The sequence below is a fragment of the Mustela putorius genome, unplaced genomic scaffold (genome assembly GCF_011764305.1).
Source record: "Mustela putorius furo isolate JIRA1106 unplaced genomic scaffold, ASM1176430v1.1 tig00003859_pilon_pilon_pilon, whole genome shotgun sequence".
NCBI classification, from domain to species: Eukaryota; Metazoa; Chordata; class Mammalia; order Carnivora; family Mustelidae; genus Mustela; species Mustela putorius.
The window spans coordinates 23,694,091-23,720,018 of record NW_025422011.1 but is presented as its reverse complement, the minus strand read 5'-3'; the positions used below and the strand labels follow the sequence as shown (position 1 = coordinate 23,720,018).

General features: G+C 47.7%; 1 protein-coding gene across 12 annotated transcripts in view; it reads left to right on the top strand.

The window, feature by feature from the left end:
• The window catches only part of NAV2 (neuron navigator 2), a 397,156-nt gene that overhangs the window by 252,851 nt on the left and 118,377 nt on the right, over positions 1-25,928 (top strand). For all 12 annotated transcript variants that reach the window (XM_045066131.1, XM_004752128.3, XM_045066132.1 and 9 more), the window contains one exon: positions 17,879-18,001. In XM_045066131.1, the coding sequence (XP_044922066.1) occupies positions 17,879-18,001 (123 nt within the window). The remainder of the gene's footprint in view (positions 1-17,878; positions 18,002-25,928) is intronic.

Here is a 25,928-nt window from a genome sequence, read left to right as displayed (position 1 = left end):
CCTCCTCTCTCTCTGCCTGCCTCTCCACGTACTTGTGATCTCTCTCTATCAAATAAATAAATAAAATCTTTTTAAAAAGAAAATGAAATAAGAAACCTCACAGACTTGAACAATAAAGTTTAAAGGGTAGAATCAACTCAAGTTGTCAGAAACATGGGACAGAGTAAATGTGGCGGTGGCCCTGCAGAGAAGGGGGCAGGCAGGAGAAGTCACCGCACAGTGACCACTAGTTCAGGTCTGTCTGGCAGCCCTGTAGCCGTGGTGCAGAAATCCACGACAGCCAGACTGCACCAGCCAATCTTTCCTGTGCCGGGCACTGTGCTGAGCTCCTTCCGTGCGTTGTCTCCCTTACTCTTCACATCAGTGCTTTGAGAGAGAGGCTGTTTTCCATCTTCTTTTAACAGTGAGGGAGACCAAGCTCAGAGAGTTTAAGTGGCTTGAATGGATCACCTGGGTAGTCACTCCTGGAACCAAGTGATTGATCGATCTGAATTCAAAGCCTGTGTTGCAAGAACTCTATAGTATGGCTTTTCGCTGTCACTAGATCCCATGCTCTGAACAGACGGAAAGCAAGAGTGAATAAGAAACGTGGGAACTCTCTGGGCATCAGAAGCCCCAAGCACCTGCCCTGTGCCACGTCAGGGAGCGAGAAAGAGAGACGAAAGGTGGGGTTCAGGAGGGTCAGGCTCAGAGGGCTGAGTTGCATGGGGACTTGCAGATACTTGGCAAGTGCGGAGCTGGCTGGGGGAGGGGCGAAGGCAGATAACTTTCTTTGCCTCCAAAGCATTATTACTGGGTTTCATTTGTATTCAGTGTCACAGTCCCCCCCCCCAAAAGCATTGAAAACACTGTGTCAACAATTCCCCGGTACCAATGCAGAAAGTGAATAGGGTCGAACCTGGTTCTGTGAGCACTGGAAAGGGAGAGCTAAGGAGGTGGTGAGAGGTGGGAAGGTGCAGAGCCGGAGTCCGTTTTGCACAATGATTTCCCAAAGCACCTTGCCATCCTAAGGCTTCCTGCTGTTAGAGCTCACCCAAGCGGTCATTTTACTTACCCACTGTTTCCAGACTTTGCCAGTGTGATACCTGAATTCCTCCAAGGATTCTCCTCCTGTGGCCCCCCCACCCACTGCGAACCCAAACAAAACACAGCTACATACTCCATGCCACTCGGAGACCTCAGAATCATGTGCGGCAAGGTAGAGAGCTTTACGAATCGAGGGACCTTTGCCTTACTCTGTGAGCGTTGTTCATTAAAAGCACTCAAACACTGATTTGGGAGAGAGGAAGGGAGACGAAGATGGGGGGACAGCTCACATACCGGCCTTCCTCCTTTGCAGGCTGTGTAGCTATTTTAGACGTTGATGCCAACTGTTGAACAAACTGTTTGCCGGAGATGTGTGCGAGGTTCCTTGGAAGAACTTCCCTTCAGTGTCTTGCAGGCGGGCCCTCTAGGGTACAAAGAGCCTGTCTAGCCTCTGACCCAGTGTACATCACAGTTATTAATCATGATCACTGCGGGGCGCCTGGGTGGCTCAGTCAGTTAGGCGTCTGCCTCCAGCTCAGGTCATGATTCTGGGGTCTTGGGATCAAACCCCATGTCAGGCTCTCTGGTCAGTTTGGAGCCTGCTTCTCCCTCTCCCTCTGTCTTTCACTCTCCCCTTGCTCATGTGCGTGTGCTGTCTCTCTCTCTCTCTCTCTCTCTCTCTCAAATAAATAAAATCTTCTAGAAAAAATAATCAGGATCATGGTGATAAGAAGAGCCGCTAGCACTTACACAGAATTTCCGAATGCCGGGCACTGTGTGCAGCATTTTCTAGTCATTATCTCATTTTACCTTCACTTTGGTCCATGTGCTCTTCTTCCCCATCCCTGCTATCAGGAGGTGGGACCTTAAAGGGCTTCGGTAACACACCCAAGGTCACAGAATTCGGGAGCCCAGACTCAGAAGCATGTTGCCCGACTGCAAAGCAAGAGGGCAGCTATGGTGTTCCGGGCTTTTCACTGGAGCCGTGTAAACCGGTCGGACATCTACCTCCTCTTTTTCCCCTGCCCCTATTTCTCCTCCTGTGTTCCCACATCCCTTCCCTTCCACAGCCAGAACCCAGAAAGAATCTCTGAGTTTTCAGTTCCTCGTTCCAGGAACGCGAGTGGCTGAGGGCAGTGGATTCTCTCTGCAGGATCTCGGGCCCTGACTCTCACTGGCCTCATGGCTCCCATTTCCCTCAAGCATCCCTTCGTCACTTTCCTTACCTCTGACCTCAGGGCCCATCTGACACATCCGTGCTACACTTGCATGAGAAAAATCTTTCTAGAACATGTATCTGACCACATTGCCACCTGCGTAGAATGCCTCAATGGCTGCACGATGCCTGTGGGGGAGACTCGGTGGCTTAAGACAAATGCCTCCGAAGTCTAGCTGCTAGAATCCACTATTTTATTATGCTCATGGAGTCTCTGCATCAGGAATTGGGGCAGGGTCCAGTGGAGGCGGCCTGTCTCTGCTCCGCCGTGTCTGTAGCCTCAGCTGGGGCACCTCCGGGGCTGGAGCCAGTTTCAGCACGGGACCTGTGCCGTCCCAAAGCTTGTTCCCTGGGATGACTTGAGGGTTAGGACCAACATGGCCTCTCCATGTGTCTTAGCTTCCTCATAACATGATTGGCAGACTTTTGACCCTGGATGCCTAGGGCTCCTGGGGCAAGTGTTAGAGTGAAGCAAAGCCAAGCCTCACCACCTCTTAGGCTCTCCACTAGGGAGTCACTTCCACTGTACTGTATTGTACGGACTGTAAACAGTCCTAGCCCTCCAGATTCAAGAGGAGGGAAGGGAAACATAGATGTCATCTCTCAGTGGGAAGGTGACAAGGTCACCTTGAAGAAGAACCTGTGGGATGGGAGATGTTGCTATGGTCCTCTCTGGAAGGTGCGGTCTGCTCCTTACCCCCTCTGGTGCCCAGCATGGTATTCAGGGCCCTCCATGGTCCCCAACTTGACTGTAAGCTTTGCAGAAACCCAGACCTTTCTGCTTTACTATGTATCTCTTGTGACTAGCACAGGGCATGGCACAGAGTAGGCCCTTCTCTACATTTGGGCAGCTGATGAGTGATCCGCTTGCCCTGCCTCATTTCCCATCATCTCCTCCTTCCCCTCACTGCCCGCCCCTCCCCCTAACTTGCATGCTAGTCCTGACTGTGGACCACTGGCATTTTCCTTGAAGTGGGCAGCAGGTCTTGTACCTCTGTGCCTTTGCATGTATTCATTCTCTCTACAGGTTCCTCCACCTCTGTTCCCACCCACCTGCCATAGTCCATTAAGGACCTAAGCGGAAGCTAGGTGGCCTTCTCTGGCCACCCTAGCACCTGGTAGTACCTCCCAGGAAGGTGAGACCTTCCTCTCAGTCCCTTCGCTTTGTGTGTACAACTGTTTCCTAGACCAGGAGGTCCTTTTGCAGAGGGATTCTGTCATTTCATTCCCACATTTCTTAACTTCTTCTTGCAGACCTGCTGTATATGCTTTGCGATGGGTGTGGTAAGGAAGTAGAAAGGAAGAAAGTGGTAACAGCAGCACTGCTATTAATAGTAACAGTGATTATCAATAGTACTCATGGGAGCCAGTGTTTGTAGAGGGCTTTCCACACAGGCAGGCGCTTTTCAAGTATTATCTCTTTGAATTCTTAGAGAAATCCTAGAGGGCCTGCAACATGTTATTATCCCCATTTTACAGATATGGAAACAGAGAAGCCAGTGGGAGTCCAGTCTTGGGCAAGCCAGGTTTCCCTGGTAGAAATGAGAGAAGCCACCTGTTTGAGGCCATTCGGCTGCTAAAGGGCACAGCCAGTTTGGGGTTGAGCTCTCAGCGTCTGAAATCCAAACCTTTCCCCTTTGGTGCTGCCACCTGCTGGGCTTTAGGCTCTGAGACCCCCCCCACACACACACACAATTTTCCCAGGTTTTAGAGAGCTCTGTACATTCCTACCTTCCACTGGATTAAGAGAATCTTTTAAAGAAAATGAAAATAAAAATCATGGACAGTGGGGAATTTAGCCATGGGGGACAAGACTACAGTCAGCTCGGATCCAGGATGCCACCCAGTGTGGCTGTAACAGTGTTCCCTACCCCGGGGCCCCTGCTCAACCCTGCTGTCCCTTGGATGGAGCCTGTGACTCCTCCCTCCTTGCATTATCTTCCCCCCTACCTCTGCCCCATCTTCCTAGCAGTCGTGCTTGGAGCCTTCAGGGTTATACAGCCTACTATTAATAGTGTCTGACTTATCTCTAAACAGATGCAAGGTTGTTTTATTTTTCTTTCTATTCCTCAAATGTTTAACACGTGTTAGACATAAAAGCAATCACATTCTTGGTGGTTGTTTATTCTTGCATTCGGTCCACCAAAAACATTTTTAGGTGCTTATCTCAGGCATTCTGGGCACAGTTCTAGGGACTAGGGATATCGAAGCAAAAATACATATCCTAAAATAGTAGTGACAATAACAATGATCTTACCTTTACTGAACTTGGGTGAGAGGCTGGAGCACAAGGAGATGGAGAAGCAGTTACACTGAAATGTAAAATAAAGGAGTCAAGCTTTTATTTTTATGATGAAAGATTTGTTGAGCCCAGCGAACTTGCTGAACGCAACACCACGTGAAAATGAAACCACATCAGCGTCTGCTCTCCAGTTGTCTGTCCGTGCGCGTATCACTTAAACTCAGTAAATCTCGGTTCTGCATCAGAAATGTCATTGGGTCAAGTCATTTATCCTTAGATCTTCCCCCAAAGATCTAATATCCTGTAGTCCTGTGAGCCTGCATATTTTTGGTATTTTGTGTAATGTTCAGTTGCATGTAAGGTGAAGTTTGAGAGGTGGGACCTTATCCTAAGTGGGAGGGAGGGGGCGTGGTCTTCATTTTAGCACTAATGTGCTGGGTAAAGCAAGGCACTAGGACTGAGAACACCCCGTCAGAGGATAAATCAGCACAGTGTTTAGTCACTGAGAAGCCCATCGTCTGTTTGGGGGGATATGTGCTATGTTACCCCCCACAGACACTTCTTGGTGCGTCTTGCAAGATGCACTTTTATTGGCCTTGATAGAAAAGGGGCATTTTTCTCTGGTTTCCCTGAGAAGGACTCAGGTGCTGCTGGGGATGTGCCCAGCTGGATCCTGGGCTGATTTTCCTTTTCCAGTGGACGTTGGTTTGCATGCAGTGCCTTTTTATTTTAGGATTTTGTTGTATTTTTAAGATTTTCAGGATTTCTGGGGCGTCTGGGTGGCTCGGTTGGCTAAGCGACTGCCTTGAGCTCAGGTCATGATCCTGGAGTCCTGGGATCGAGTCCCTCATCGGGCTTCCAGCTCCATGGGGAGTCTGCTTCTCCCTCTGACCTTCTCCTCACTCATGCTCTCTCTCACTGTCTCTCTCTCAAATAAATAAATAAAATATTTAAAAAAAAAAAAAAAAGATTTTCAGGATTTCTACCATAGCTTATTTTATCAGGATTATGCTGCACAACTGTTTGGGAGTGCTGTGAGACCCCGAAGAGGCAGCTGTGAGATCAGCCTGACCTGGCCGAGGCATGGGGTGGGCCTCTCTGCACTCCCAGCTGCAGTCCTCTCCCCTCCACAGGAATAGAGCCTATGCCCCGTCTGTCATTTCTGGAGAGTCTCTTGATACGGAGGGCCTGCTGCTTAGGTAGTCCAGAGTCTGAACTCTGGGAGGAAAAAAAAAAGCTGGTCTTCAATCTTTGTCTTAATCCCTTCCTGATTAACATAAAGACCTCACACTCTGATTTTTGAGAAGGGGATGTGGTGAGGGTGAGAATAGGTATGACTTTTGAGAATCACTGCATCCTTAACAGTTCCCACCAACCAGGCTCCCTGCTGAGCGCGGAGCCCAACATGGGGCTCCATCCCAGGACCCTGAGATCATGACCAGAGCTGAAACTGGTCATGGTGCGGTTTCAGCTGAAGCTGAAAGTTGGATACTTTACCAGCTGAGCCACTCAGGCACCTCCCAACCAGGATTTTGTTAGACTTTATAGAATAGACTACAAAAAAACAGTGGGTGTTTTTATTTGTCGGTTTAAAATGGTAAATCTGCAACATGAAATACACATTTTCAGACTCCCGCCCTGTCCCCAAGATGGGCCCAGGCCCACAGAGAGCAGTGATTCCCAGCTGCCCGGGTGCTATGTCTGAAGGTGACCCCATGCACGCAGACACATGGAAAAGTGAACGGGGCCCGGTGTCTCTGTGTCAGCTGTTGTGTCTCCTGGTCTTGCTGGATTTAGTGGCAGGTAATTTGAGCATCCTGTGGTCACCCAGTTTTGGCTTAATCCCCACCCTTGAAGGCCAGAAGCCCTGCATATCTGTTTCTTTGAATTGGAATACATTTACTGAATCCCATCTAGAATGAATGCCCAGAATAATGATTTCTTTTTTTAGCGGGGGAGAGAGAAGGGGGAGGGGGCAGGGGTGGAGGGAGAGGGAGAATCTTAAGCAGGCTCCATGTGGAATGGAGGGCTGTCAGGATCCTGAGATCATGACCTGAGCTGAAATCAATAGTTGGATGCCAAACTGACTGAGCCACCCAGGCACCCCCAGAATAATGATTTTTTTTTTTTTAAATGAAAGTGCTACCTGGTAGACCTTTAACATCTGAGGCCACACAGTGAATTCATTGTACTAAAATTTTTAGACCCTTTGTATTTGCACATGTGTGTCTCTATAAACGATCTAATTTCCTTGCTGTACTCTAGGCTGCCTGGAAAAACACCCTCTCATCCTTCAAGATGCCGCTAATATCTCTTGATCTAAGAATCTTTCTGGCCCCTCTTGCTGCTCTGGCCTTTGCTGAATCCATGCCAATATCTGCATGTCTGCACTCAGCCCCTCAAGGCCAAGGACTAAGTCTGCTTCTCCTATCCCTGGCACCCAGGCCAGTGCCTGCCGCACAGTAGGGGTTGCATAAATGTGTCTTACACATGACAATACCTCAAAATGGGGGCCGTCTCTAGAGCAACAGCCTGCATAGGACTCACGAGGGCAGTCCTTCCTGCAGCCCCCAGAAGCCAAGTTGTTTGTGGACATTGGGTGGCGTTCCCCAGGCCTCCTTCATGCCTCCATCTGTCTGCAGAAGGGGTCCGTCTCCCATTGACAAGTTCGTTTCGTTCTTCCTCTATTATTCTCAGTGTGCCCTGACGTTGCTTCCAGCTGCAGTCTAGGTAAGACAGTGTGAAACTTGCACAGACCTGAACCAAAGCTCCAGCTGGCCTCTCCCTCGTCTGGTAATGACTGTAGTCATGACCTAGGGGTGTCTCGTGAAACCAGAAGAGAGAGAGACCCTGGATGTCTGATTCCACCCTGAGGTTCTAGTCGTCTTCAGAAGGGATCACATAATCCCGAATGCAAACATAAATTCCTCTGACCTAGTGTGAAAAGTTGCATCGTAGAGCACTTTTGGGGTTGGGGAGCTATAGCAGAAATCACAAGAATCACAAGAAATCACAAGAATGATGAGGTGGCTCAATTGGGTGAGCATCTGACTCTTAATTTCGGCTCAGGTCATGATCTCAGGGTCATAAGATCAAGCCCCATGTTGGGCTCTGCGCCTACCCGGGAACCTGCTTGGGTTTTTCTCCCTCTGCCCCTCCCCCTGCTCACATGCAAACGCGCATGCGCCATCTCTCTCTCTCTCTCTCTCTCTCTCGCTATCTCTCTCTCATCTCTCTCATCTTTAAAAAAGAAAAAAGAAATTTTAAGAATGATAACATGGAGCAGCATCCAGGGGATTCACCAGCATGCCTCCAGTATGTAAGAAGTTCCTGGGAGGAGGGGTTCTTTAGGCAAAGCAGAAGGCTTTTCAGGGTAGGGGCATGGGATTGGGGCATCTCCCATACTGAGGTGAGCCATCCACATATCGCCTGTGATCCTCTGTATTCAGCGTGCCTGCTGCTGTTCTCTCACGGCCCCTCCCAGCATGGGCTTCCACAGACACACACTTCTGGGGTCTGTAGGCCTGTATGTCCAAGGACATGACTTAACTGCCACTTTTAATAGAGGCTTGGAGTTCTAACATCTTTTACCGAGCTTTGACCTGAGATGGAATGGCCATCAGGGATCAGGTGCCGTTAACATGGACACTGTCCCCTTAGCATGGAGGGTCAAGACTAGTTAGGAGGATTTGGAATGTAAATTACAATTATACTGTAGTCACATTGTGGTCACTCTTTAACTCTTAGGGAAACTGAGGCCCACATAGCTCACAGTTCCTCCATCCAAGCCTCCTGACTGCCTGCAGGAGAATTACTTACATGTCTGTTCAAAATGCCGATTTGGGGGAAGGGATGACTAGGGGGAACACGGGACACTGGGGGGCATTAATACTATTCTTGTGTGATACCATAATGCAGGGTACATGATATTATGTGCTTGTCAACCTATAGAGCTCTACAATCCAGAATGGACCCTAATGAGAACTCTGGAGTTAATAAGAATCCATCAACTGGTGCATCGGTTGTAACAAGCGGACCCCACTAATATGAAGTGTTAATAATAAGGAACATGGTGGCAGAGGAGAGGGCGTCTGTGGGAACTCTGCTTTCTGGGCAAGTTCGCATACACCACAAAATGCTTTAAAAAAAAATCTGTTTAAAAATGCAAGGTTTGGGTCCCACGAATGACATCCTGCATCTGGGAAGCTGGGGTCTTGGAATCCACATTGTCTTAGGGTCCCCAGATGATTCAGGTGTATTTTAAGTTGGAGAATTCCTGGATATAAGTCAGTCTTTTCTCACCATCTGTTTGTTCCAAGAAAGAGCTTGAAGGGGCGACTGTCTCCTGCGTGTGAGAATGTGTTTCATCTTTCAGTAGGTGGACAAAAAACTTCCTGCCAGTGCTAGAAATACTTGCTACAATTCCCTACTGACAGTTGAACCACAGTAAAGATAATTCAGGCCAGAGCAGATTCTAGACACAGGGGACTGTCCGATTTCCAAACCGTGCAGGCTTTCTTCAGAAAGATGCCCTGCCAACTCCTGTTTTAAACGAGCCTCATTAGGGATGACAGTGAACATTTTACATATGTGTATTTATTTAAAGAGGGGTGACAAATTCACTGTTAGAATCCCTGGCGCTCTGTGGGGTTGAGTCTATTTTATTAGCAAATTATAGACTCTTTTGCATCAAAATGCCTGTGGGGTTTATACATGTCAGCATCCTAGGTAAGCTGAGCCAAAATACGGACATTCGTGCTAAGTGGAATTTTCTGGAATCTGTGAATATTCACACTGCATTTTTCAGAAGACACAAGATCTTGGCAGCATGTTTCTTCACCCTGCAAGAGTATAAGAGTTTTCTCACTTGATCAATCACTCCTGCTCGGAGTGTGGTGAGAGCAAGTACAAGGCCACGGCCATGGTGAAATCGAGTCTGGGTGCTAAAATGCAGGGTGACGGGAGTTACAGCTACGCCACGTGCCACTGTGGGGTCAGTGGATAGCAAACACAAGCACAAGTCTTGCTATGTGAGAACTTGCAGAATACGCTGAAAGGACGGGTTCAGCCAGGACCCCCTTCTGCCCTAACTCAGGGGGACTGCTCACAGGGGGCCCAGCAGGGACCTTTGATCTGACTCGACTGGGTGCACGTCTTGCACATGTGTGACATGGGGTCTGTAACGTACGGTTTAGGAATTTCTGCTCTAGACAGTGCTCTTGGACCTGTTTTTGATTGTATAGATAGAGAGCTTGTTCCTGCATTAGACATTATGTTTGTTTTTAAAATATATGCACCGTGTTACTGGAATATTGCATATAGTGTAAAACCTGCACGAAACACAGGAACCAAAAGTGACATGATAAGAAACACATACAAATAGAAGCACCTTAGTTTTTGCTCCTTTGGATTGTCTTACTTTCCTCCCTGCAGAGACCGCTGCATGAGACCAGGACTTTCCACGCTGTAATGTGCATTAGAACCACCTGGGGGTCTCACTGAACCTGGGGGAGTCTGATTCAGGAGGTCTGGGATACTGCAGTTCTAAAAACTTGCCAGGTGACAGCGAAGCTGCTCCTCCATGGCCCCTTTTATGAGCGGCAGGTGAGGTCTCGAAGCACGTGTTGTTTTGTTGCAAGAACCCCCCCCCCCCATTGTGCTTCTGTTCTCATTCAGCAGCTTTGTGGCACCTAGCTTTAGGAAATCGTCTGTCACCCATTTCCCCTGGTGAGACTTAAAGGGGACCTCTGGGGCCCTTTGTCTCTTCTTTACTTAGGCCTGCCTTTTCCTGCTCCTGCCTCTGTCCCCATGGCCTACTGAAAAGGAGCTCCTGTTTGACTAGCTTAGCAACGCCTTCGCCTTCGTAGTGCTCCCCAGAGAGGCATGCTCTGGTGACCAGGCTAGTCGAGCCTCTGGAGCCCAGTTTACTTCTGCTGCAGGCTTCACTTCCTGCCGCACCCAGGATCAGAGAATCAGGATCAGCCGGGTCTGCCCAGTCATCTGGCTCACCTTACAGCCAGCACGCCGTGCGATGAAAGTGAAATGCAGACAAGCCAGGGAAGGGGCCAGAGCGCACTGAGCTGTGGGGATTCCCGGGTGGCCACTCATGGCTGTCTGTGCGCTGAGCCGGGGTGGTTCATGGCACAGCCTCAGGGGGCTACTCCAGGCTTGAACAAAGTAGGCGGAGGTTTTGCTGGAGATGAGAAGTGACCTCCCACATCTTCCTAAAAGAGGGATATACCATCTTGGTGATGTTCTGAAGAGCCACAGCGGGGAGCAGTGCTGAAAGGTACCCAACTCTGCATCAAGCCGAAAGGTAGGAAACGGCTCGGAGTCTCTGCATCCACACCTCCCCTCTGCCTTAACCAGCAGAGTCGCTGGAAGACTTCCCCAAAAGCCATGAAAGTCGAAGAAATGCTCCTTGATTACTTGTGTTGTCCAGTCCGGATTAATTATAAAGTGCTGTGGTTACAGATAAACTTAACTGAGAAAGACATGGAAACCTTACGCTTTCTCCAAAAGCAGCTGTTGGCTTTGTTTTTTTTGGCCCGTAATAGAACAGAGAAGAAGCTGCATCACGGGCTTTGATTAGAGCTTACCTTTATCTGATTTGAAAATATTAAAGAAATGGGCGCCTGGCTGGCTCAGGCAGACTCCTGATCTCAGGGTTGTAAGTTCAAGCCCCACGTTGAATGTATCTTTAAAAAATAAAAAAGTTTATATGTTAAAGATATTTCATGAGGAGGGTATTAGAGTCACTGGGTAATGTGTCTCTGTGGTTGTCATTTGGGGTGGAGGTTAGGACCAGGATGGTGGGAGAGGCACGAAATATGCCCCATTTGCCTCAGCTTGGGTGCCTAAAAACCTTTGAGGACAGCGTAGTTTCCAAATGTTTCCTTCACAGAGTCCTAAGTCTTTGCTTAAGATTTAGTACTATGGTTTTAAAATGAGCTCTGAAAAATTAAACCCACTCCCCCCAACCTATTTTTGCATTGCAAATGTATTCTCCTCTTCCCCTAAGTCAAATAGAAAAGCTTCTTTTCTAGAGGTCAGCTTTTTCCAAAAGGGCACAGGCAACTTTGTTAGACTGGTTTGTCCATTTGTCCTTCTGTGACCCAGAGTGAAGTTTATTCATCTGACTTCCAAGACACCCTAAACTACTGGCGTCCTTGTACAGGTTTGTCCTGAAACTCAATTCACATGCTCATAAACCTGAAGAGTACGTGTTGTGCAGCATTGCTGGGGGGCAGTGGAGCTCTGGGGAAGGCATATGTTGTTGGGGTCCTGGACACTGGGGAGATGCTCATCTGTAGGGACTTTCCATCAGCCCTCAGCCTTTTTCTTTAACCATATGCAACAAAGTATGTGCTGACATATGTGCTCATATAGTTATATTGCTATTGATAAGGAATTGTACATGTATGTGTATTTTTTTCCTCATATGCCATTTTCTTTGCTATCTTCACGTTTAAGTCAAAAGTGTATCCAAAACATATAGACAGGTCGACCCATCTTTGAAGAAAAAAATAATTACCTGGGCTTGATTTTCCCCCCCCTTTTATTCTACTTTCATTCTTTGCATCTGAATGTTTCTGCTGTTGTTTTTTTTCACACCATGCTCTGTTAGAAATCCACTGAGCCTGATGAAGTCAGTATGTGTTTCTTCCCCTTCCCGTCCACTCCCCCCTCCCCCAGTCCTTGACCGAAGGTGATTTCTTTTGTGATTAGTGGAAGTCAGTTTGTGTTACTTCCAAAGGCCAAGGCCCTGTTGAGCTGTGAACTCTGGGAATGAGGAGCCAGCTTCCCCTCCTTCTGAAGGTGATTCACAAAGCCAGTTTCGCTTGTTTCCCATCGTTGTCTCATTACATTTAAAGAAGAGACCTTTTGGCGAAATGTTGGCTTCAAAATCTGGTGTATTTGTTCTAACAGGTCCTATTAGATTCCAAAGCTTTGTCGTAGCTGGTGTCAGTTACATAGAATGCACCTATTTTGTCTAGAATGTTCCTCATAATAGGCATGTGGTGTTCACAGATCTCTTCTGGCCTGAGGGCTGGTGAGTCTACCCTACAAATCTGGTCATTCCCCCAACCGACTGAGACAACACAGACGGGATTCAGACAAGTGGTGCATTTTGAAATGTCTGTAGAAGGGATCACTGACGAGAAAATGGCTCACCCAAACCGGAGTATTGAATGACAGGAGGTTTGAAAAGTCAGTGTTCTCTTTGACCCAGAAGCCAGCCTGTTAGTCATTGGCTTAGTACCTTCATCGCTTCCCGGGGCTCCAAGTCAGAGGTCTCAACCCACCTGGCTCCCTGACAGAGCCCCAGTGCCTGTGCCACCTGGCTCCTGTCTATTCCTGATGCTCCAGCCACAGAATATCTACCTCCCAGCCTCCCAACTGAACCCTCCTCTCCATTTCTCTTTGCGTTTGTATGTGATACCCACGTGCGTAGACTCCTCCTGTGACTGGCGAACTCCTATGCATCCCTCAATGGCCAGCTTACATAGCTCCTCTATGACTCCTCCTCCTGTGTGCTCTGAGCTGTCCTACATCCATCCATAACACCGCTCTCCATGTCATAGTAGAATTATCTGTTCAATGTTGCAGTCCCCTGTGGATTGCAGGAACTAGGTCTTTCTACCTCTGTAACCTCAGCCTAGTACAGAGCCTGGTACTTACTAGTTGTGCAACTAAAAAGTGAGAAGGGGATACACAGTCACTACTCTGTGTTGTGGGCAGTCATTGGTGTTGAGAGTCACAGCAGCTAATACATTTGAAGTGCTCCCAGGCACTGGGCTTCGTATACGGTGGCGTCTTTAGCCCACCGCAGCCCTGTGAAGTTATTCTGTAGTTTCACCCATCTTGTAGCCGGGGAAATGAAACACAACAGAATTATACCGAAAAGTGTGCCACAGAGCTGGGATTTGAACCCACGCACCTGGCACTGTGATCCTGACCACAATTTCCTTGTCCTCATCTGGAAAACAGATAATACACTTCATACGGGCCTTGAAGGTACAGTCTCATGACTTATGGGAAGCACTTAGCACAGTACCCAGGTAGCCTCCATAACCTTTAGTTCTTATTAGTGAGGATGTCCCGAAGGCCCCCCATCCGGCAAGGGGCAGAGGAGACATTTGAACCGAGGTCTTCCTGACAAGAGAGCCCTGTTGTTAACTCTTATTCTCGTGGACCAAGCCCTGAAAAGAAAAGACCCCCCTTGCGTTGTCAGCCCAGGCTCCATTGGGGTGGGGTAAGGGGCCCTCTGGGCCAGCTGTGGAAGGTAGAGACCGAACCTCTGCATGCATCACTGCAGAACTCGAGACCATAATGTGGAAATTGGTGAGCTGCTCCGTGGCTTAGTCAGGACCCCACCAAGCAAACATAAAGATGTTACCGCAGGTGTGCTGATAGGCTCCAGGGCGAATTACTCATTTCCCCCAAGGAGAAAAAGCCCTAGTGCTGGCGCTGGAAGTTCCAGTCCCTGGATCTGCTGCTTCCTTTCCTTGTGACCTCACACAAACCCTTTGATCTGTACCCAGTGGGAGCCTTGCTGACGCTCCAAAGACAGGGTGTTGCCGTGGCTCCCCGGCCCCTATCCCCATCATCAGGAACACAAGCCTTCTCAGCCCTCCTGGATCAGGGATGGTGATTCACATGGGCACACACTCACCTGTAAATTATGCTTTCCTGAGGGATTGACTTGAGGAAGGCAGTCTATACTCATATAACCTGTAACCAGGTCCTACACAAATCTGGATCAAACCAAAATTATAGGGGGCGACTGGGTGGCTCAGTTGGTTGGGCAACTGCCTTTGGCTCTGGTCATGATCCTGGAGTCCCGGGATCAAGTCCCACATCGGGCTTTCTGCTTGCCAGGGAGTCTGTTTCTCCCACTGACCTCTCTCCTCTCATACACTCTCTCTCTCTCAAATAAATGAATAAAATATTTTTTAAAAAAACCAAAATTATATTTTTCATTGAGAATACAAGAGTTATTTAAAAACAGAGCGTTTTGTAAATGAGACCATTGGAATCAGTAGGTAATAATTTAGAAATAAATATATTATTAGATTCTTGAGTGTGAGCCTGGTCATAGTGACAGCTGTCTCCATTGCTGTATGATCTCCTAGTGAGACGACATAAAACAATTTTATTTTTGAGACTGTTACAAAAATTATATGTGGTCGGATATGTGTTTTTACAAATGTCTGGGAAAAGATGTAAATTCCCCATTTCCTCCCCATTTCTTCCCCAATCCCCTCCCCCACCACTCTCACACAGGGTGAATGAAATAGATTTGCAGCCAAGCTGGGTCACAGATCAGTTGCATTCAACTCCACTGCTCTTTAGCTCTCTGTGCATTTGCAAAGGCAGGGGATCTGATTCATCTTGCCCTTCCCCTCCTCTGGGCCTGAACAAAACCCGAATTCCCAGCAGCACCTGACAGGCCTCGGTAACATACCCAGACACATATCTTCAGGGCCCTGCCACCACCATTTTTGACAGAGCCACAGCATGCTCAGGTGTTAGCCGGTTGGATGCTGAGCCGCATCTCTGCGTTCGTCTGCAGACCGCTCGCCGGGTCCTGCCCACGCCTCTGCAGAGAGCCGAGGCTGTGAACACAGGGGCCTCGTCTACACGCCTGGGTGCGTGTGATCGCCCCACTGTTGTGTGTTGTTTCACCAGCAGTAAAAATCCAGCGGGGAGATGAATGCTAAAATGGATTTGTTTGTCCTTTGGCAAGATCCCCGCCATTGAAAAGTATCAGTTGACATGGCTGGGTGGGTTTTACTAAAATCAAAATTAACTGCCTTGTTTAATGGTGCAGCACATTGTGTTCTGAAGAGCTTCCCCTGAATTCTCCTTGAAAGGACATTTAAGCCAGAAAGTCTAGCCTCTAGCAAAGTCACTGTGTTTTGATGTAGGCGAGTTTTTTGTGTTTTGTTTTTTTCCCCCTCCTGGTGCTGGCTAGAGGATGTGTACACGGAGATTACCCCTGGACCCTAGGTTACACTGAGAGGATGAGTGGTTAGATGGACCGGTGGATGGGTAGACTAGCAGATAAACAGTTCAGTTTGCCTTTCCATATATCTTAGATGTTTGCTGACATTTAAGAGGAAGGAAAATGCAGAACTCCTGGCTAGCTCAGTAGGTGGTACATGCAACTCTTGATCTCAGGGTTGTGATTTGGAGCCCCACACTGGAGGTAGAGATTACCAAAAAATAATAATAATAATAATAAACTTTCAAAAGAAAAAAAGAATTGTTGTTTGTTTTTAAGAGGAAGGGGCATCTGGCTGGCTCATTCAAGTGGGAGATATGACTCTTTATCTTGAGGTTGTGAGTTTGACCCCCATGTTGTGTGTAGTGATTACCCAAAAAATAAAATCTTTTTAAAAATAAAATAAAATAAAAAGAGGAAAGCAAACCTGTAATTGGTGTCCTCCCAAAAGGTTTTTGCTAAACTCCATCCTATGGCTGTGTCTTTGGTCTTCATGCAGTAAAAACAATTTGTCGTGAGCGCTAAATATGTGTTAGGCACATGGGATATAGAGTTCAACAAAGTACAAATAGTCCCTGTCCTCAAGGAACTTATTGGATAGTGTAGGAGATAAGCACTAAAAGGTATTACACAAATAATTCTTAAACGATAGCTGTAATTTTTTTTTTCAAATTGAGATACAATTCATAAAAATTCATCCTTTTACAGTCTATAATGCAGTGATTTTTAGTATTTTGACAATGTTTGGTTTGTTTTTTTGTATGACACAGTGGAGTGGAAAATTCAGTCTAATCTGTTGCCGTGTTGTTGGTACAACCACAAGCAATTGGTTTGACTACTCCAACAGACTTCATACCAGGTTGGCACTGCATTGCCTGTGACCATCAATGCCATTAAAGATGGGTGGGAGGGACATCAGAGAAGTTTCACTTAGATCTAGTGTCCTGGAAGCTGACCTAAAGGAGAATTCTTCTGATGCATACGGACAGTTCTTACCCCAGATGTGCCAGTGAGATCTTCCCTGCCCCTAACTGAAACTTACTGGCCGTGGACAACCTCCCCAGCATCCCGTAACTCCATGTTTCTAAGAATATATCCCAGAAAGGACCCAAACTCGATGTAGAAGAAAGTCCAGAACTGACAACCCTCAAAAATCTACTTCATGTATTCTAAAGCTAAAATACTAAATGCAGTGAAACTCTCTGTGTGATGCAGGTCCGTGGACTGTTTCAGGAAAATCACCCCTTCTTGGTCTTCTTAATAAATGTCATTTCATTTGAAATGTAAGACCCCTACATTTTCAGACACCTTGCAGGTCTATCTGATGGGGCCCATGTGGGAATTCAAGAGGCCCAAGTTTGGTTTCTTGCTCTGCCCAACTTCTATCTTGCCTTCCTGTCCTCCTCTGAAGGTGGGAGCGATGGCACAAGCAGTCTCCCTTATGGGATGCTGGGAAGGAGGCAGGGCAGATGAGTCAAAGCTGCTTTTTACCTGAACTACCTCCTGCCGGCGGCCAAGCTCTCGGGAACTGGTCTGGGTAGCAGATGTCTGTCTTTACAGAAGAAGTTCCAGGGGTACACCCCCTCCCCTGACAACACTGACTCCATCAGAAGATAGCTTTGTGGACTCACTAAGAAATCTGGAAGAGTAAATTAGTCTAAGTGTTGGAGAGTTTTGTGACAACCCTCTAAGACGTCGCTATCAAAGGTGACATTCACGATTGTAGACACTTCAAGATAATGACACCCCTAATAACATCTTCCAGTTTCTGGTCTTACAGAAATGGCAGAGCACCTTCATACGCCTTACCTGGCAAATTCTCATGTGTGCCTTGGGGAGGCAGGAAGGCTGTAATAGTCCCATAGTTCAGATGAAAGAAAGACCCAGGACCCAGAGAAGCAACTTGCTGGTGATGACAAAGGTGGCCCATCTGTCCTCTGTCTTTTCTTTCTCCCTCTTTTAAATGCTTGCCCACTTTTTCCATTGCACTCTTCTGTCATATTTTTTCCTATGCTTTGCTAATGATTGTCAGCTCCACTCCCGTTACTTAGGTAAGACACCTGCTTGTATAATTGCCAGATTAAAAGAATGTCATGAATACATCTGACAGTTAATGTTGTTCACTAGTTCCCTTCTGCTCCATAGATTCCTGTGAGTTTGGATTAATTAAGCCGAGTTCTATTTTTGCCAGCAAGTGGGTGATCATTTGGGTTGAATCAACAGCAGAGCTATCCCTGGGCTGTGATCAGAGATAGAGCCTCGGGAAAGCCTCAGTTCCTTCCCCCTTAGAGCATGGGGTGGCCATGCAGGGCTCCTGGATATGAACAAGGTTGTGCACGAATTACTCTTGACCATATACCTGCATCATCCTCTGGTCCTGTTGCAGGTACATGACCGATGGCGGACTTGGCCTCTACACTCGTCGCCTGAATCGGCTGCCCGATGGCATGGCAGTGGTGCGGGAGACCCTGCAAAGAAATACCTCCCTGGGCCTCGGCGATGCTGACAGGTAAGTCTGCTCCGCATGGGACTGACCAGGGGCAGAGATCCTTCTAGAGTGGCCTGAGAAGTGAGGGTGTGATATTGAGAGCAGACGGCCACCACTGTGACCCATGCAGGGGTCAGGAGGCCTTGAAGCCGTGCCCGGGTTTGGAAGCTGGTGCAGCAGGTAGGAGAGCACTGTGGAAGATTCTGGAGTCCTGCTCCTGGTTAGGGTGGTGCTTCTGACAGCAAAAAGAGAGGGAGTTTGGGCTCAGGGAGTTTGGGTCGTTATTTTGTGCTGCTACTGCAACTTTGTCGGCTGCTCAGGCCCCAGGGATCCACTTTACTTCCTCTGTCAGCTGGCTTTCTAGGTATGGTACCTTGGAACACAGTCCCTGGTGATGCACAGAGGGCCCGGGTGCCCAAGGGAGCTGCTCCTGGCCTTGGTGAGCAGGCTTCACTTCGGGTCTCCTGCGGCCTGACCCTGGGACGCAAGGCTTGGGGATGTCGTTTCTACTGCGCATGCTGAGATGCCGAAAGGCTAACCCTTGCCCAGCCCCTGTCAGAGAAGACAAGAGCTTCAGAGAACATTATCGTATAGAGGGCTGTTTAGTAACCCTGACTCTGGCACATAGAGTCTATGACCTTGAGCAATCCATTAAAGCAGGGTTCGAACTATATGATTTCCAGGACCTCTTCCAGCTCTGCTGTGCAGTGTTTCTAGATTTCAGTACCCTTTAGTGGTCTGACCATTGAAGGATTTTGCTGGCATACTTGACCTCTTTCCCCATGTGTGCTAATGAGACCGAAAATGGAATTTAGATGTGTGTGCTTGAGGCCACCAAACATTTTGGGGGTGCTAATTTTCTTGTGCCAGAAATCCGCATATTTGCAGCACAAACCCAGCTTCTTGCTGTTCTCGTAGCTGCATATACTTTTTGCAAAGAGCTAAGTGATGTCTCTGGCTCTCTGGCTTAAGAGAACTAGGGCATCCCCCCAGGAATGAAATTTGCTCAAGAGGAATCTTCATCATCTCTCCAGGAAGGCCAAGAAGCTGTGTTGGTGTAGAGAACACTGAATCAGTTGTCAGAAACTTGGGATCTGGCCCGGGCTCTGCCACGGACTTGAATATGCCCTTCTTAGAGTCCGCAGTGTCCAGGGTGGTGATTTATGCCAGGAGATGACAAAGGCCCATCGCCACCATGCCAGCTCAAGCCAGCCTTCTTCCTGGAATTGGTTCATTTAAAAGGATTGGTTTGAAAATTCCACAGAACGGTGAACCACTTAAGAACTGCTCTGGCTTTTTTTTTTTAATACTGCCCTTTTAAAAAAAATTATTTATTTTTAGAGGGGGGGGGCAGAAGGAGAGGGAGGGAGAGAACCTCAAGGAGGCTCCACCCCCAGCAAGGAGTCCAGCACGGGGCTCGATCTCATAACCCTGAGATCATGACCCGAGAGACGGACACTTAAGCAGCTCAGCCACCCAGGCACCCCAGAGAACTGCTCTTTCTAAGGATGGGGTGCTCTGTAACTAAACTCTTTAGAGGAAACATTATCAGGGGGAAAGTCCGTTGTTGTATCACCCCCACTGGAGATTTCAACAATTTGCCTAGTGATTTTGCTAATTTGTATTCTCCTGTAAACATGTCGCTGCTTAGTAAATCTATCAGCATGAAATTCAGGCTTTACAAGGTACATTTTCCCTTGCAGCCGAAGAAGAATCTGTGCGAGGCAGTTTAATTTAATGCTTCATTGCAGGGTTAATGGAATTATAGATCACAGCTGGGCTTGTTCCTGCGTTTGGAGGTGGAGGATTGAGGGTGGGGGCTGGAGAGATGGATACTGTTTGTTATGTTGTCCAGCTCAGCCTCTCTGATGGGACTAACTGGACAGTGGTGTCTTCTGGCTCTCCCCAGACTGGAATGCTCAGATGTGATCATTTCAGACTGAAAGGATAACTGACCAGTTTTGTTTTTTAAAGATTTTATTTATTTATTTATTTGGCAGAGAGCACAAGCAGGGGGAGTGGCAGGCAGAGGGAGAGGGAGAAGCAGGCTCTCCACCAAGCAGAGAGCCAGGGATAGGGCTCGATCACAGAACCCTGGGATCATGACCTGAGCCAAAGGCAGATGCTTAACAACTGAGCCACCCAAGTGTCCCATACTCACCAGCTTTTAAAGCTAGAATTCAGGTGGCTTTTATTTTCTTTTTAAAAATAGGATCTAATAATGCCTATAAATCTCCTATTTCATATAAGTTTTAACCTGTAGGCAGAGAGATATTTTACATTTTTCTAGAATATGTTAAATTTTATTCATCTCTGAAGTTATTATAAATAGACCATAGAAATGCTTCATCTTTGGCAAAGTTGAAATTGTAGTAGATTTGTGGCTATAACGTTCTTCATGCAAATCTTTTCCAAAAACTGTATTCTAGATGAGTATTTCCCGAAGAGGGAGGCTAATATTAGTGGTATAGGAAGTAATTTTAGATAGCAGACAGGGAAATATTCATTTTACATTTTAATTATAGCATTTAAAAAAATGTATAGCTAGTACATCAAACCCAAGATTTTAAAAATATTGTTTCGGGTAAAGAATAGCATTGGCATGAGACAATTTAATGTGAAATATCAAAGGAGAATGCCACAGATGGTGTGCAGGTATTTTTTTAGAAGGTAGTATGCAAATGGCTTCAGACAAGGTAATCCTATTCTTGTCCCTATAATGAGAAACGTGTTCTTTAAATTACTGAAATTAGACAAGTAAAAAAAAAAAATACAAAAAAACGCAGCACCTTTCCAGAATTCTTCCCTTTTAAGCTGAAGAAAGAAGGTCCCAGAGCTGAGATAGTTCTAGGAGGTTCTTTATGAAATAGACAGCCCAGTCCTTAACGATTCACGCATAGGCTGCAGACGACATGAGGGCTACGAAGGAAATAGGAAAAGTACTGAGGGCCTGATGAGACGTCAGCCGAGAGAAGGGGAGTGTAGGAAGGGCAGATCACCTCACCGCGCTCACAGGAAAATCATTAACCTCAGCGGGCACAGCTTGGGAGCTAGAGCTCTTCCAGGGGGAGGCCCGGAAGGACGCTGACCTACCAGATGGAGCGTGGCTGTTTGCAGCAGGATGTGGCTGGGGTATCTTCAGGGCTATTAAAAGGAACTGATAGGAATATGTACCTTCAGAGCCTGGGCGATAGGGACCCTGTCGGTCCGTGAGTCCTGTATGTCACCAGACAGTGTCTGAGAAGTAAGAAGGGAGGGTAGTAAATCCACAGTGCCAAGTCTGCCTTTGATCTGCTGTCACTCTTCAGGGTTGCCACTCCTGGGCTCCAGTTTTTACCTGATAGTCATCAGTGGCCAGCCGGCAGAGGGGGCAGGATCAAAAGGGACAAATGGAGGTGGCTTGTTCCAAGTCGCAGGCCCCAGATAACAGGCAAATACAGAGAGGTTCAGCATGGAAGGCCCTGAGTTGGCAGCCTGGGAGGAGGAAGAAATAGGCCCCGGGGAGCTAGGAGGCCGGCCTCGCAGACCCTCAGATGGTTTGCTAAAACTCCTGCCAGTTCCTGCATGCTGTCCGCTCAGGACCCATCAAAAGTTCTTGAACTCCCAAGAGCTGAGTGCTTTCAAAGCGTAGAGCTCAGCTCTGGGAAAGCTTCCATTTCCAGGACGCTGTCTGTGACCTGGGCAGCATAGCCCTAATGCTGAGGACCCTCGCTGGCATCCTGGATATGCAGTTCGAGGTTACTTCTAAATGGTGTCCCCTGGTCACACAAGTGTCACTGATGGTGCACGCAAGGACAGAAATCAGGCCCCTTGCGCACATTTAGGTCGGGAGGAGGGCTTTGGAAATGACTCGGTTACTTTCTTCTACACCATTAGAATATTTATTGACCTCCAGTGGCTCCTATTAACTGAAGTGGTGGTAAAAATAGTGCAGAGTGATTGCTGTGCGGTGAAACGTCAGCCTGAGACCTGAACCAAATGACAGTGGCCCTCTGATGCCATGCCAAGAAACCAAGCAGGAAAAAGAAACTGTTTCTGTTCCTTCTTGTTACGGGGTTTTCATTGCCCTCCAAGCTCTGAATGTTTTTGGTATTGAGATTACATTTGGAAAATGAGGATTCACAGTCATCCTACAAGCTTTACCCAAGTCCCTGGCTGGGGCCCTGACCTTGGGCCCAGAGCTGTCCCAGGTTCAGCTTGAATTAAGAGTCCCATGGTGTGTTGATATAACTATGCAGCTGGTATTTCACCAGCCTGCCGGGCCCAGTCCTCCTCCTCACCAGGAATGTCACAAGATGTCCAAGGCCCAGGGCACTGCCGGGCTTTGGGATTTGTGTGGATGGAGGCAGCCTCCTGGCGTCCCGCTGTGTATTTACCGATTCAGGCCTGACCTGCAGGGAAGAGTTGAATCCAGACCCAAGATCCCTAGCAGCAAACGACATTGATGGGAGCCCTTACCAGGTAGTAGGTCCCCAGCCCAGGTGTGCCTTAGACACAGCCCCTGCTGAGGTATGCAGGTGAGAGGAGGCACAAATGGGAACCACTCCCTTGCCCTCCCTTCCAAGCCCCGGGCAGACAGGGTAATGGTCCCACAGTGTCCACAGCCTAATCCCCAGAACCCGGGGGTATGTTACACCACAGGGTGGGGGGTAGGAATCACAGTTGCTTATCAGTCAGTGTTTAGATAGAGAGATTAGCCTGGATTATCCTGGAGGGCCAGTGTGATTACTGGTCTTCAAAGTAGAAGAGGTGGGCGGGAGAGCAGGCAGAGCACTGAGCCACAAGGACACCCCTTGCCCTCTGGCCCTGAAGGTGGAGGGAGGGGCCCCAGCCAAAGAGTGCCTGTGGCCTGTCTAAAGGGGACCGTGCAAGGGGACAGACCCTGCTCCAGAACCGCGGAGTGAGGGCGGTCCTGCCAACACCCTGCTTTCAGTCCATGAGACTGAGTTTGGATTTCTGCCTCACAGACCTGATAGTCCATTTGTGTTGTTTTTGCTCCCGTGTTTATAATAATTTGTTACAGCAGCGATAGACAACTAATACAGGCCAGAAAATAACAAAAACAGTGGTAGTCACCATTTCCCAACGGATCGTTGTAGGTGAGGAACTGTGCCAAGCACCTGACCGATATGATGTCGTTTTCTCCTAACCCTGACCCTTTGAGAGGAGGTAGCATCCTGGTTTCATAGATACAGCCATGGTGCCCTGAGAGGGTCAGGTCAGTAAATACGCAGCAGGTTACATATACAGCTGGCAGGTGTCTACACTGGAACTGAAATCCGGGCCTGCCAGACCCTCCCAGATGCAACTACCACTTTAGGGAGCCCTTGGTTCAGAGACTTACATTTCCCTGCCTCCGAGCCCTTATCCTCCTGTCCTCTCTTTAAATGAGCCCCTCGTCACGAAAAATGCAAGCACATGGGGCACCTGGATGGCTCAGTGGGTTGAGCGTCCAACTCTTTTTTATTTTCTTTTTACGATTTCATTTATTTATTTGACAGAGAGAGCACAAGCAGAGGGAGCGGCAGGAAGAGGGAGAGGGAAAGGAGACTCCCTAATGAGCAGGGAGCCTGATGCAGGGCTCGATCCCAGGACCCTGTACCATGACCCGAGCCAAAGGCAGATGCTCAACCCACTGAGCTATCCAGGCACCCCCTTGAGCATCCGATTCTGCTCAACCACACAGGACAAGCCTAAGTGAAATGAACTTTGTCTTGTTTTCCCCCTCCCTTCTGACTTTCCCCAGACTATTCTGCCTTGATCTTTTCTTGTTTGAGTTGACCAGTGGATCTCTCCCTCCCCTCCATCTCTTTCTCTGTCTCCCATCTTTCCTCTCTCACTGTCCTTCCCTTCCCTTCTTAAGTGCCCATTAAACCAACCAGTGCCCTGGAGCATTTTCTTAGTTCTGCATTATACTCCTCTTTTGGGGACAAGAAGATGCCTCTAGCACAGCGCCCCGCATCCATGATCCTCCCTCTCCCCCTTTTCCTCTGCTTATGGACAGCAAAGAGAGAGACAGAGTGGGAGAGGGTGAGAGTTCCATTCATCTTAAAGCTCATAAAAGGAGCCTTAGAGGCAAATCTCTCTTTCCGTGGTAACAGGGTGATAATTACTGCATGGACTTTTCCCAGAGGCCTCTTTGCTGCTGGTACCACTTGCTTCCTTTTTAAGGAAGAGCTGCTGCTTGTGGAATGGGTGGGCAGGGGGCCACCTGTGCTGAACAGGAGGGGGGTGCTGACAGGAAGGAAACCATCTGCAGTTTAAGCCACAAAGGAATTCTCCCAGAGGGGTTGTACAGAGAAGAGAATGAATGGTCTGGGGAGTATCATTTCACATGCATGCAATGTTTCCACTTAAAAAAAGAGAGGGGAGGGGGTAGTGGCCACATGAGAGTCTCCCGGCATTGCCCAACTTTGTAACTGTGTTCCAGGTTACACCACAATAGAAGTACAGCTGTCTGTGTGTGTGTGTGTGTGTGTGTGTGTGTGTGTGTGTGAGAGATAGAGAGAGAGAGAGAGGGTATGTGTGTATGTGGAGAGCACAGCCACTCCCCCAAAGCACATTTCCCAAAACTGGTGCCTTTTCAGTAGCTGTTTACAGGTAATTGTATATTTGATGTTTGTTCCAAGTGTGAGAAGACATCTAGCAATATGAAAGCAAGAATGGGAGGTCAAAAAGAAAAACCAAAATAGGGCACCTTTTTCTGTGCTTACTGTCTCAACACCCTAAAGCTTAGGCCCCAATGCTAAGTCAGAATCTGACTGCATCTGTCCCCTGCAGTGGAAAATGGCATCATTTTAATCCAGGTACTTGGGCAAGTCTTTGCATTAGTCAGCATAAGATTGTTTATACTGTGTAACAAACAACCCCCCAAACACCCACCCTCGCTGTCTGGCCATTGTAGCTCAGTAGGAATCTATGTTCTACATCATTGTCACTCTAGGAACCCGAGTACTGGCACACCAGCTATTTAAAGCACTGGCAAACCATGGCTAAGAGAAGCAGAGTGTGGTGAGCCACATACTATCTCTTAAAGCTTCTGCCCGGAAATGGCCCATATAACTTCCACCGATCTGTTGTTGGCCAAAAGATGTCACATGGCTATGCTTGAATTCAAAGGTGACTAGAAATAGAATTCTACCATGTGCTTATAAGAAGAGAAAATATATGGTGAACTGTACTAGTGACTATCATCGTTTAATTACACGCAAGTGATAGACCTAGCTTTATGCCATCTCCTCCCCATTATTTAAGCAGTCCTGTATCATGTAGTTTGTCATATATTTATACCTACCTATGCATTGCCAGGCCCTTCGGCACCCAGTAGGACTGATAGCTTTCAGTAGCTCCTCTGGGTTGGGAAGAATGAGCAGATGGGGACTATGAAAACTGAGTTGCTTAAGGCATCGTAACCAATGCTATCAGTCATTTGCGTTTCCAGTTTTAGTATATGTGCTGCCGAAGCGAGTACTCAGCTGCATTTCAACAAAGTATTTGGACTGTGTTTTGATATGTGACAGCTGATGGAAAATGCTGATGATTATATAATATTTACCAAGCACCTACCATGCAGCCAAAGAGGAGTAGGACATAGTCCCTGCTCCCTGCTCTCAAGAAGCTTGCTATCAATATCAACTAGAGGGGTGAGAAGCCAAAGAAGCCATCATAACTCACGGTGCCTAGTGCTGCAGAGACTATCACCATGTGGTATGGAGCCAGAAGGACCAGGAGTAGCCATGGGGGCTGAAGGTCTTCCTAAACTTGTTATAATAAAATGCGGGAGGTTTCTTTTCCTGCTGGTGATGATTTGGAAGATCCCCCCAAAACATTACCTAAGTGTCACAAGAGGCCTGCTTATCTCATCATCTGTTTGAGATTTTCTTTTTGTTTCCTTTAATGTCCTTGGTCTTTAGAAGAGCAACCTAGCCTTGACTTCTGTTACTAAAAT